Raw genomic sequence first — 12461 nt, 5'->3', positions numbered from 1 at the left:
CTAGCGTCTGTAACTTGCCACAAGCATGCTTTACAAAAGTCCTGCGGAGCGGGACTCGCAGAACTGCCGTCCGCGCGCGCTGTGAACAGCGCCGTGGTCAAACACTGTTCAACGTCGTTGAACACGTAGCGAAAGAGAGACCGACGACCTGGGTCGGGCTCATACTAGCACCCCACCTCGCGGGCCGATATTCTGGCCCAGCGAGGTTGCTGCGGAGCACTCGCGGACCGGTTTTCTGGCCCAGCGAGGCCGCTGCGGGGCACCCGGCGGCTCGGGTCACTTCTCAATGCAAACTCGGTCGAGCAGAGAAGGTGTGTGTGTCTTTTTGGGTGGGGCGTGGGGTGGGCGAGGGAACTTGGTTGCGAGGGGAACTTGACCTTCATTCACCCACCCGAAAGTGAATGAAAGAAAAACTGTTGTAACTCGGACGGAACTAGTGTGCACGCACGGGACCTGCGGCGGCGTACGCCTTATGTTTCGGGCAGCTCAGTCTCTATGTTTTGCCTACTCATTTTTCGAACACAACATGGACACCTATCCCCGGCGGAGCGACGGCGGCGGAGTTGCGGCCGCCGGCGATTTTCCTCTCGACCACGCCGCCGACCCGTCGACAAGCACACGCGGACTGCCATCGAGAAGAAGGAGAAGGATGGCGGCGCATCCGGAGCGCGCGGGCGCAGCGGGCGCGGGTCCGGGCGCGGGCGGACGCGCGGGAACCCCGCCAGCGGAGGCGGCAATGCCTCTGGCGGCTCTGCAGGCGGCGTGCGGCGCGCCCCTCGCCGGTCTCCCGCACGCTCCTGAGGGCCGAGAGGGCCGAGAGGCGGGGTCGGTGACCCGGGGGCATGGGCGGTGCGGCCCGCGCCGCGCGCGGGCGCGTGGCAGCCCGTGAGTGCCGAGATCGGGTCCGTACTTCGACGTAGTATGGGCCCCCGGGGGCCCATCTACAGCAGCGGCGAAGTGAGCGTGTTTGTGGCGTCTGAGCTTGGACCTGTGATCTGTGATCTGTAAGGGCCATCATCGACGGCATAGCGACCCAAGATCGAAAAATGGCGAAGCAGTCGAGACCAGCCCGCATTTGGTGCATCTGGCACCACCATGACTCCGCTGATCCGTTGACCGCCCGCCTCTGAAAGTCGCTCCCCCACACGCCGCAGGGCGGAGCCCACCGTGCTATACGTGGGGTGCACCCAGAGGTGGGGAGGCGGCTTGCCGTCCGCACTCGCGGCGGCCGGCTCGCCCTGGAGGCACCCATCCTCGCCACCTGGGGATAGGAGCTGCCTCCACTCGGGTACCTTTGGTGCGTCCCGACCTCGGCGGCGGCGTGTCGCCTCTCGGCGCCCACGAACTCGGTGAAACGTCCCGTCAGGCGCTCGATGGCGGCGAACTCCGCCGCCGCTAGCCGTACCCGCGGCTCCTCGATGGGATCGCCTCTCGAGGTTTGGTCGGGCCGGTGGAGGAGCACGCCCGGCGTGTGGACGAAGCGGAGCTCGATGTCCCACCTCTCCGCCGTCTCGAGCAGCCGGCGCAGCGTCTCCTGCATCGACACCGCCGTCGACGCCTGGTTCTGCGCGGCGCCGATGGCGGCGGTATTGTCGCCCTCGACAAGCACCGCGCTGCCCTGAAGCTGCTCGCCGTAGAACTGCACGACTCGGAGGATGCCGAGTAGCTCTCGAGCGTTGATGGACCACGCCTGCTCGACAACGCTGTCTTAAGGTCCGACCTGTGGGCTCTGCCTGCGCTCGGCACCGGGCACCGCCTCGGTATACAAAATGCGCCTGCGGGGGGCTCTCAGACCCGGGGGGGGAGGGTAGTCGAGATGCAGCAGATGGGAAGATTCGTCAGCTGTCGAGTCCGGCGCCCGACGCTCATCCTGTCTTTCCCCCGGGCGTCAGGCGCGGCGCCGGCGCCCCTCCCTGGCGGCCGGCCAAAGGTTATGATGGCCGGCTCGTTCCTCTGGAGTCCTCCGGAGTCGAAGGCTAAGGCGACGGAGAGAGGCAACCTCGTCCAGGTCGCCTCTACCTTTGACCCGTCGGCGGTCGAGCCCGACCGCGGCGGATGGCCCATCGCAGTGGCTGAGCTCTTGGGCGTGCCTTGGAAACTGCGTACCTTCGAGCTCCTGGACGGCAGCTCGCGCAGCGGATGCAGCTACTTTAACGGCTCGACTCGCTCGCCATGGGTGTACAACAGTTCAGACCTCGCCAACTACCGGTACTGGCTCGTCAACGATTTCGTCACTCGGGAGGAGCCCTCGGGGGGGGGGGGGGGGCAGGGACGGAGTCGTCGAGCGTTCACCCTTGGGGACCCGCTTGTGGCCTGGGCCCAGCGGATCTGCCTAAAGCAGCCCCTCCCCGGTGCCTTGTGTCCCGCGGCCCACACGCCCCCAAAACCCGGCGTGGGCTTCGCCTGCCGCACCCATCTGGTCGACTACCTCACCCTCCCTCCCTTGCGCAGGCCGGTCGGCGGCCGTCTGACGTGTCGTTGGTGCCCGCCGGCGGGCCGCTGCGCTTGAATCTCACCGACACCGCTCGCTCGGCAGCGAGCGGCGTGCAGCAGCGGGACTTCGGCGTGTCACACGAAGGAAAGCGAAGGAAAGCGCGACTCAGGTCCAGGTGCCTGTTGCCATAGGGCCAGGTGATACGTAGCCCTGGATAGGCAATGCATACGCCTAGTTGGGCCTCGGATCGCCCGACCGCGTCCGGTGCTCTGTGGTCGGATTTGTGACGCCGACGTACCGCGCCGCGGCCGGGGGCCCTCCGGAGGACGAGGATGGCCGTGACGTCCCAGGCGAGCGGGCGGCTGCAACCCAGCGCCCATGTGCCGCATCTGGTCGTGCAGCAAGCCGCTCGCCCATGTGCTCTGAGCTTGAGGACGAGTGGCCGTCGTGGCCGCCAGTCTCGCGCAATGGTATCCCGCGCGACAACCTTCCCGGCTGGTCGGCTGAGGTGCGGTGGAGGAGCCTGCACCGGCAACAGGCGGCGGCGGCGGCGGCGGCGGCACCACCACAGACTCGCCTGGTCTTTCTCGGAGACTCGATCACGGAGGGTTGGCTGCGCTCCGGCTTCTCGGGGACCGCTCCTTCGATCCCGCAGCCGGTGAACGAACAGCTGTGGCACGACGCCTTTGGCCTGTGGTCGCCACTCAACCTTGCCATCGGTGGCGACCGTGTCCAGGTGAACAAACAAATCGAAACTCGCTCCGCCGTCAGGGGCAGCAGCACCCACCTCCAAAGCTCGCCACCCTCTTGCAGGACCTCGGCTGGCGGTTGCAGCGCGGCGGCCTGCTCGCGCGGACTCTGCGCCCGACGATCTTTGCGGTCATGGTTGGCACGAACGACTGGGCGCTGGCGAATCATGGCGGGTCGTCGCCGACGAGGTTTGCCGCCCCCCCCCCCCCCACACCACAACACGGCCTTGATTCTTTTTCTGTGCCAATCCGCAGCTCACCCTTGTGCGGAGCAGCTCCGCATACCTTGTGATTAGAGAGAGAGAATTCTTGATACGAAACCACGACGACACACACCAGTCGACTCGCATCGGTTGCCTCCATGAACGGCGGAGCTATTCTCGCGCCCACACCACACCTGGCTCCAACGTGGACACGCCCATAGCTGGGGACACTACTAGGTCACGCATGGCATCACAGAAGTTTTATCTCTGGGCCCCGAAAGGCATCTCTAGCAGTGTCGTTACACATGCCCCCTCCCCTCCTGGGCGCATGCGCCTCACGTCTCGCCAGAGCATAAGCCCTTGGCGTGTGGCGAGACGAGTTTTTCGCCATCGCAGCGAGCAGCAAGCCGCTCGCTGCGATGGCGTCTCTCTCTCTCTCTCTCCTTGTGATTAGGAAGAAAAGACCGCCGATTGCGCTGCGCGCTAGTCTATGAGAGGTGCGTGCCCTGGAGGCCATGGAGGTTAACACCGCTTCCCCACGCCTCAGCTCGTCCTGGTGATGGAGCAGCTCCACGCGGCGCGGCCGGCGGCGACGCTGCTGCTGCAGGCTATCCTGCCTCGGGGCGGCGACGCGTGGCTTGGCGGCAGGCGAGCCCAAGCCGCGGCCACTTGCGCTGCCTCATTCCGCCGCCCGGCGCAGCCGGCAACCCACAAATCTCCCTCCCTCCTCGCCCAACAAGGCGCCTACGCACCCCGTGGTGGGACGACGCCGAGACAAACAGCCACTTACTCTAGGCTGACTGCTACTTGGGGCCCGCACTTTGGCTTTACCTCGGCCAAACTCGCCATAGGTCACAACGCTCAACGGCCGGCTGGCGGCGTATGCTTGGAAGCGGCCGTGGGTGCGGTGGGTCGATTGCGGTGCGCCCTGGCATCGATTTCCACTCCTCTGCACGTCCGCGCACAGCCAGCTAACCGACAGGTCCCCGCCGCGCAGGTGACCGTTTCCTCGCGCCTGGCTACGCACCGGCCGACCAGGCTGCGAGCGCGACGCCCGACGGCAACCTGATGCTGGCGGAGCCGTTGGGTGCCCCACACGCCCGCGCTCACCAGGTGAAGCGGAACGCCTCCTCGGCGGCGGGGCCCGGGGGGCGTCATTTGCAGCCGCACCTCATGTACGACTTGCTCCACCTGACGCCCGAGGGGTACACTCGCTGGGCCGAGTGTTTGCGGCCTGCAATCGCAGAGGCCTTTGCTTGGAACGCTAACCGCACGCGGCGGCAGTAGGGGACCGCTCTTCCAGAACCGTACATCAGCCGGACCCCGCACATGCGCTTCTTTTTGTCAAGTATTAGTTACTTTATTGTTATACTGACTTTGTTGTGGCTCAACTTGTATAAATAATGCCATTAATGGGGGAGAGATATTCATGGTTCCATCATGAGAGACGCACTACAGCCGTACGCACGCAAGAGCACGTGCTGGGGTGTGGGGGCGAGATGCTCATGCTCGGAGATAGCCGCGCAGCGGCTATGTAGGTTATCCTTCAACGTGAGGAGAGGGGGACAGCAAGCATAACAAAAACGTGCGATCCATCCAAATCGCCGAAACGCCGAAAGCACGCAGACTATAGTCGAGCGCGTCGGAGAGGTGTTTCGACACCGAGTGTTTGAACGTTTCTTCGCAGAAGAAACGTCGAGAGAAAAAATCTCTCGCCGGTGTTCACAGAGCTCTGTGAACACCGGCTACTCGGCCTTAGCCGCCGGTACGTCAACAGTGCGATAGCCAAGTATCGCACTGTTGGGTCCCGATGGTGTCCCATCACAAATTCGTGCTGTCGACAGATCATGTCCCTTGGTCGACTGCACCCGCCTTTGGACGGTTCTCCGACATGCTTAGATGAGTCTTTTTGTCTTTTTTTTGGCTCGCCTGTCCTTCACCAGTGCGAACATATTCTTGCTCGTAGGAGCCGCTCGTCTTTCGTCCGAGCAAACGTGCGCCCGATCGCCCCATTAAGCACGTGCGAAGGGTATCCGAGCGCCATAAACTCCCTGAGCTTGCTCGTCACGCTGAGTGCGAATCCCTCGTCATCGCTTGCCATCGCGACCACCTTGAGCAGGCATCCAACCACGATGCCCGCCTTCATTTTAGCGCATGTGAAGCTATCCCAACGATGGTAGCGCCACACTCGCGGTGCCGTCTCGCAGCCCTCATTAACGTTCTTGAGTCTCGTCCGGAAACTTCCGCTTGGGTCGAGCTCAAGAGTCGTTTCCAAAAAATGGGTGCTCTCGGCGGCTTCCAGCTTCAACGGGGCCCAGTAGCACTCCGAACGGCGGAAATCTTCCCGGAAACGATCAACATCCCACGTGCTATCGTCCTTCGCAGTCACCGTGATCACATCGTCCATGTAGCGCTTCATACGGAAACGCGCTTTCGCATCATCGTCGAGTGTTTGCATCCACTCGTGCTCCATCCACGCGAGAGTCCCTATCGCCAGCGGCGGCGATAGCGCACTCCCCATCGGGATACCGCGAGCCTGCTTCAGCAGACGTCCGTCGTATGTGATGACGTAGCAGTTATCCAGATCGAAATCGATAACCTCGAGCATCGTCGAGAAGGTAATCGATGCGTGTCCCCACACCTCTCCTTGCTGCGCCCACGAGCACTTCTTCTTGCCTCTTTTCGGTACAAGTATTTTCGGGTCTTCTCCCGCGCCTGGTGGCAGGTTCTGGCGTACATTGCGTAGAATATCCCGCATCGCTACCCGCATCGCTTCCTTCGGCATGCTTGGGTAACAGCTGTCGACATCGTTAATCTCGTAGCTAAGATCGCCCTTCCCCCGGAGCGCCTCGGCTGCCTCTCTCAGCATTTGGGGCACACTTTGGCAATCATGCTGAATGAAGTGCTCACCCTTCAGGTGCCGGAGTGCGAAACTCCACGCTCTGCCCACGAGGCTCAAAAGCTTCGCCATCGGGTGTTTCGCGTACGGGGTCGCCGATCTTGTCGACAAAGCATAGCGGTGTCTCCTCCACCAGCAGATCCCAGTGCAGCACGTCCAGCACGCACTTCTCTGGGGGGCGGGAAGCCAGGTGAGGTGGGGTGGGACAGCGCCCGCGCGATCACGATTCGTTCACTCTCCTGCGTCTTCAATCTGGGAGACGTTGAGCTGCTGCTGGCCGAACGCGCACTGGTCCGTCAGAGCTCTGAACGAAGGGCAGCTGGACTCAACGAATTTGGCCGCAATGCAGACGCACGCAGCCGCAGCTGCGCGCATACTGACACATGCTGGCCCCTCCTCCGCGCAGTAGCGGTCAAAGTAGGTGATCGCCAGGGTGAGCGCATGCGGCGAAAGCCCTTCCAGTGAGCATTCATCCGAGGCCTGTGGGCGGGGGTGCAAGGCGATCTGGGGAAGGCGCGATCTACCGCACCTAAAGATTGGTGAGGGGCCCGGCCACCTTGAAGATCCAGTCGACGTGCTCGCAGCGCTCAGCGTCGGAGAGCGGCATGCCTAAGGTGTGGTCCGCTGTGCCGATTCGAACCACAGTGGGGCAGTTACATGTGACGAGATTGGATCTCACTTGATTGTGCCAACGGTGTGGTTTGGACCTGTTCGTCAAGCCCCAAACGCCGGTAAAGCGACACAGTAAAAGCGCCGCTGCTGACGGAACAGGAAGACGCCAAGCGTGAAGCGTCATAGGCGCGGGCTCGCGCAAACAAAAGATTTTCTTCTCAGCCCACACTCCACACCCCACACCCCACACTCCACCCACCCCCCCCTCCCCACCCACCCCACCCCACCCCACCCCACCCCACCCCACCACACCCCACCCCACCCCACCCCACCCCACACCCCACACCACCCCACCCAGGGTTCGTGAGTGAACGCCCTTTCACTTTCACATGTGAATTCATGTGAATTTCACATGAAACGTTTCGGCCGCCCCCTTTTCACTGAAATTTTCACAAGTTTAACTTTCTACTCCCACAGTGACTACTCTAGTGAGAGGAGGTGCGGAGCAGCTTGTGGTTCGTGTCCTCGGGGCTCAGGGTCAGGAGCTCGAGGAGACGTGTGTGTATCGAGCGTGTAGCCTCAATATTCTTGTAATTAATGCGCGCCCCCGCCGAAATACAGCAACACAAGCCGCGTCGGCAGCGGCGCCCACGACCTCTTAAGGAGCACCGTATCGCGTTAGGGTTAGAGCGAGTGACGGATAAAGTCGTGTGAAAGAGCTGTGAAAGCGAAAGTATCGAAATTAATTGCCCGCCGCAGGCGAAGAAAATTTTCAGGGTTTTTTGGTCCCCTACGCCGAAGAAATCGAAGATTTCGGCGGGCGCCCGACGCGGTATGGATGGAGCACGCGCGCTGCCCGGCATGCCTGCAGCATCCAAACGAGACGCACGGCGTCGCTCAGCCGTGTCCACGCGGCTTCGCTCCTGTCCTAACCGGCGCCATCTGGGCGGCTGCTGCGGAGCTGCTGCCGGCGGTGCGGCAACTGGCCGACAGATACAACGCTCAGGGCACCCGCCGGCGATTCACTGGAAAGGAACGAAGGCGCCGCTGTCGGCGATTCACCGCCGTTCGTTCCCGTCTCTCAAGCTGGCTACACCGTCCATGGACGAGGGAGACGTCGCCTCCTCTTTCGTCCCGGGCACTGTTCGCGCCGGAAGGCACCGTGCACTGCGAAGTACATTAGCCTTCATCTCTCCTACCGCCGGCCGGGAGTGCAGCTTTCGCCATCGCTGAGTGAGTTTATCCTCGACTTTGGCACCTGCGAAGTAATGAACAACATGCAGTACGTCATATGCAATGGCGCTATATGACAGCCCTGCGATGGGCGTCCTCGACGCAGACGAGGCGGAGCTCATCTGCACGGCGCAGATCGCCGACTTTCTCTCTCTCCCTGCGCGAGTGGTTGCGCCACCGTGGATGAGGCATATGGGCTGGGCAGGGGAGTTGGTAGAGGAGGTCGACTGAGGGCGCGAGGCCGCCAATCGTCACAGTCTGCTGCTGACTGTCGGTCGCTGACTGGTTGCGCATTGCGCTGGCCGCGCAGCGGCCTTTAGAAAATTTTGGCCGCAGGCCTAGGTTTTGAAAGATCAAGAGAATAAGCGCCGGTGAGTCTTTCAGAAGCTGCCGTTTGCGGCTTCCTAAGTCAATTTTTCGAGAGGAACGTTTTGGCTGAGCTATAACGGCTCCAAAGTCGCGCGATCATCGAGTTTTGAGTCAATAATTATGAAAGGAAAGGGCTGGCGAGAATTATAGCTCAGCCAATCGATTCAGCGTGCTCTGAAACGCCCAAAACCGTCGAGTTTTTCACCGTGGTCCAAACAGAGAGCTTAATATTTTGATTTTCTTGGCCACGGCCACGATTACCCGTCACTCGCTCGTTAGGGTTAGGGTTAGGGTTGGGGTTAGGGTTAGGGTTAGGGTCAGAGAGATCAAGCCGTTGTGCAGCTCCTAAGAGCGAATGGTCCGGTTTGGGCCGAAGACAAATGGAGGAATCAGCGGTCCGTCGACGCGAGCTCTCGGTGAATGCTTTGGGTCCTTCGGGCTAGGGTTAGGGTTAGGGTTATAGGGTTAAGGTTAGGGTTAGGGTTGGTTGTCGTCGCGCGCTCTCGATATCTGGCTAAGACGAGACGCAGCAGCAGAGGCGACCCAAGCGACACGCCAGAGCACGGATGGGGGCGCGAGCCGCCATCTTGGACTGTGAGGCGAGTATTTGCAACCGGGAGCTCGCCGCCGCCCCTACACCGCCGCCGCCGCCCTCCCGAGGGCAAATAATAGCCCAAGTCGAAGAGTGCGCCCAGCTCTCGGTATCTGGGTGGCAGGCGGGACTAGAGAGGCACGCTGGTGCACGGATGGGGGCGCGAGCCGCCATCTTGGACTGTGAGGCGAGTATTTGCAACCGGGAGCTCGCCGCCGCCCCTACACCGCCGCCGCCGCCCTCCCGAGGGCAAATAATAGCCCAAGTCGAAGAGTGCGCCCAGCTCTCGGTATCTGGGTGGCAGGCGGGACTAGAGAGGCACGCTGGTGCACGGATGGGGGCGCGAGCCGCCATCTTGGACTGTGAGGCGAGTATTTGCAACCGGGAGCTCGCCGCCGCCCCTACACCGCCGCCCCCTGATGAAAACGACCCCGCCACATTTTTGAAGATGAGAGCGGGACAAAATAGAGTACGGGAATAAAGAAAGAATTTTACAAAAGAAAGAAAGAAAGAAAACATCCGGCCCGCTGGGTGCGCTTCTGAGCTCCCCGGCCCTGGATGTGCGGCTACTGACTGCACTCCAAGTGCTCCAAGAAAACAGACAAACCAGACGAGGATGGGACGAGGACAGGGTCCCCACCTGCACGAGCAGGACTTTGGAAGGACGATCAGGGACACAGGGGAACGGGAGTGGGGAGCGCATCGCGACACGGAGGGGGGCTGGGCAGGGTTCATCCACACGACAGGGTCCCAGGGATCCCCCTCTCGTGTAGGACGGCACAGACACGGAGGGGGGCTGGGTTCCTATAAATAAATAAATAGAGCAGTTTCTCCAGCGTCCAGGAGAGATGGACGACGCACGAACACAGAGGCACAGGGTTCCTACGGGAATGTATGTATGTAACTGTAGAGAGGACTCGGGTTTGGGGAGGGCGCGAGTGGGTCAGTGGGAGACTTTTCGGCGGGCGAAATGCGGCGGGTTGGATGCGTCCTCTTTGGGACGACCTTCGCGCGCAAAATTCTTCTTTCCCTCGGCTCCGGTGTCGCCAGCCTTGAATTCTGGGTGCCAAAATTCTTCTTTCCTCAGAGTGTAGCGCCGTGCGTCCCGATGTTCAGCCCTCGCGAGAAGCTGCAGCTCGTGCCGGAGAGGCGGTCTTCGCACGGCACTGCTACGGACGCCGGCCCGTCCACGCCGTCGCAGCCCGAGTCGCCGCCACACCAGCCGCTCTCCGTGGCTGCCCGTGCGGGCGTCTGCATGGCCGCATGGTACTTCTTCTCTGGCTGCACGCTCTTTGGCAACAAGCACATCCTGTCCACACTCAAGGCGGATCCCAACCTCCTCGCCATGTGCCAGATGATGATGACCGCCACCTTTGGCGCCGTGAAAATGTACGGCCCCTGGCTGACCGGTGTCGGGCCGCCGCAGGACTCGCCGCTCTCCACGCAGCCGATGCGATCCTTTCTGTGCGACATGGCACTCGTCGGGCTAATGCGTTTTGTGACGGTCGTGCTCGGCCTGATCTCCCTGAAGTACGTCGCCGTGTCGTTCACAGAGACCATCAAGTCTTCGGCACCCTTCTTCACCGTCGTTTTTGCGCGGATAATGCTGCGTGAGCACACCTCGTTCATGGCGCCTGCTCTTCCCGGGCTCGCGCGCCTTGTCTGTGCTACACGCCTCGCCTCGAGTCCCTGGTGCGCGTGGGTAGGTGCAACTCTCCCTGGTGCCCGTCGTTCTCGGGCTCGCGCTCTCCTCCTCCACCGAGCTCTCCTTCACGTTGGGAGGCTTCCTGGCCGCAGTGGCCAACAACTGAACGCTGCTCGTTCACCCCCCGGAGGGAGGGGAGGGGCAGCGTCGACCTGCGGGTGCGCTTGGGCCGTAGGCATCGACTGTGTCCAGAACGTCTTCTCGAAGAAGCTCCTCTCGACGCACTACAACTACATCAACCTCCAGTTCTACACGTCGGCCGCCGCGTTGGTCGTGCAGCTGCCCTTCATGCTCTACCTCCTCCTTCCCGCGTGGCTGGCCGGTGCATCTGCCACACTCGCCCCACCGAGCCCAGCACCGCCTCTCACTGCTCATCCCGGATCGCGAGAAGCCGCCGGCTTGAGCCGCGGATTGGCATGGCGCAATCAGGTGCAACCTCCATCTCAGCGGAGCTCGCGCAGCAGTTGCTCCTGAACGGGTTTGCCTTCCACATGCAGTCGGTCAGCGCGTACGCGGCCTAGATGGACCTAGAAGCCCTCCTGAATCACCGCCCTTTCGGCTGCGCCGTTTGCTGCTCTTTCTACACAAAACCCATCGACACCTTCCCCTCCGCAGGTACGCGGTGATGGGTCTCATCTCGCCTGTCACCGTCTCGGTAGCAAACACGCTCAAGTGCGCCCCCCCCCCCCCCCCCCCCAAACCCACCCTGTGGGCACGCCTCTTACGCATACAGCACAGCGCGTGCCTAGACCGATTCGTAACGCCTTGTGGGTGACTGACACTGTTTAGCCCCCATCAACAACGCATCTGAGCGACTGCAGGCGCGCGCTGTTGATATGGCTCTCGATCTTGTACTTTGGCAACCCCGTTACTTTTGCCTCTGCTTGTGGCATCGCACCAGCTCGGTGATCGGTGGCGGCGGCCGCCATGTTCAGGGTTCCTGCATGTTTACAGGCACTGGCTTGTGCATCGGCGGGGTGCTGGCGTACAATCACGCGCGCCGGCATTATCCGTACGTGCCCCCGGTCGTGTACGCCCCTGTGCCGATGCGTGCGCAAGCTTGCACCGGCCAGTCCATACCGCCGTCTCGCTCTCCAAGCGCTGGAGTCTGACTCGGGAGGATGCGGGAAGGACATGCAGCTTGCACGTTGCAGGTCCTGTTGCAGCCGCCATTTTGCAGGTCACGTTGCAGCCGCCAAAACTACGCGGGGAGGGCGGCGGCGTTTACGTCAGTAGTCATACTATTTGAACAATTCCTCTTTCTGCGGCGGCGGTCCATGTGAGCAACCTGCCGGGCGGGGCCGCGCGGGGTTCTGCGGGCGTCTCTCCACTCTCCTACTGCTGCTCCGCGGCCAAGGGCAAAGGGCATGGTCGGGTAAACTCTGGGCCCCCCTGGGTGGCGAGAAAGAAGAATTATTAAAAAAAACGGACACCTCTACTGTAAGATGGGTAAAAAGGAACAGGTCCCCGCCCTTGCGATCTTTGTGCAGGGTTCTTTGTGGGTGTGGTCGGCGACTAGCCAGGGTCGTCCTCCCAATGGGGGACCAGCACTCTGGCTAGTGCCATTTCACTGTGGCACAGCTCGCGTTACAAAACCTTGATTTGACCATTTGCGCAAAAAGGTACATCTCGGTGCCTTCCAGAGGCAGCTGCGACCCCGCCGAG

The 12461-nt window shown here is 61.9% G+C and overlaps 3 protein-coding genes across 3 annotated transcripts; 2 read left to right on the top strand and 1 right to left on the bottom strand.

Moving 5' to 3' along the window:
• Positions 1–470: 470 nt before the first annotated feature.
• EMIHUDRAFT_104127 (hypothetical protein) lies at positions 471–2064 on the bottom strand (the record flags this gene model as incomplete). Its single annotated transcript, XM_005764979.1, has 4 exons — positions 471–504; positions 1293–1690; positions 1721–1775; positions 2000–2064. The coding sequence occupies 4 exons, from the start codon at positions 2062–2064 to the stop codon at positions 471–473; spliced, it is 552 nt and encodes a 183-aa protein (XP_005765036.1).
• Positions 2065–2849: 785 nt separating this feature from the next.
• EMIHUDRAFT_464812 (hypothetical protein) lies at positions 2850–4794 on the top strand (the record flags this gene model as incomplete). The annotated part of the gene is made up of 3 exons (XM_005764978.1): positions 2850–3170; positions 4238–4307; positions 4384–4794. 3 exons carry the CDS (start codon positions 2850–2852, stop codon positions 4671–4673), a joined length of 681 nt encoding a protein of 226 aa, XP_005765035.1. The 3' UTR covers positions 4674–4794.
• A 5877-nt stretch (positions 4795–10671) lies between these two features.
• THPT1 (triose or hexose phosphate/phosphate translocator) lies at positions 10672–12050 on the top strand. The gene is made up of 8 exons (XM_005764977.1): positions 10672–10721; positions 10798–10900; positions 10972–11118; positions 11226–11304; positions 11412–11468; positions 11618–11685; positions 11751–11958; positions 11984–12050. Exons 1-7 carry the CDS (start codon positions 10695–10697, stop codon positions 11906–11908), a joined length of 639 nt encoding a protein of 212 aa, XP_005765034.1. The 5' UTR covers positions 10672–10694; the 3' UTR covers positions 11909–11958; positions 11984–12050.
• The last annotated feature ends 411 nt before the right edge of the window (positions 12051–12461 follow it).

The sequence above is a fragment of the Emiliania huxleyi genome, assembly GCF_000372725.1.
Source record: "Emiliania huxleyi CCMP1516 unplaced genomic scaffold EMIHUscaffold_57, whole genome shotgun sequence".
Lineage (NCBI taxonomy): Eukaryota > Haptophyta > Isochrysidales > Noelaerhabdaceae > Emiliania > Emiliania huxleyi.
The sequence above is the reverse complement of the archived record's forward strand: the minus strand, read 5'-3'. Positions and strand labels throughout refer to the sequence as shown.

Excerpts from the sequence above, each read along its gene's own strand:
- THPT1 (XM_005764977.1), top strand. The coding sequence starts at position 10,695 with ATGCTGCGTGAGCACACCTCGTTCATG. Across the intron at positions 11,305-11,411 it reads CACATGCAGTCGGTCAGCGC|GTACGCGGTGATGGGTCTCA; the intron begins GTACGCGGCCTA and ends TCCCCTCCGCAG. Across the intron at positions 11,469-11,617 it reads TCGGTAGCAAACACGCTCAA|GCGCGCGCTGTTGATATGGC; the intron begins GTGCGCCCCCCC and ends GAGCGACTGCAG.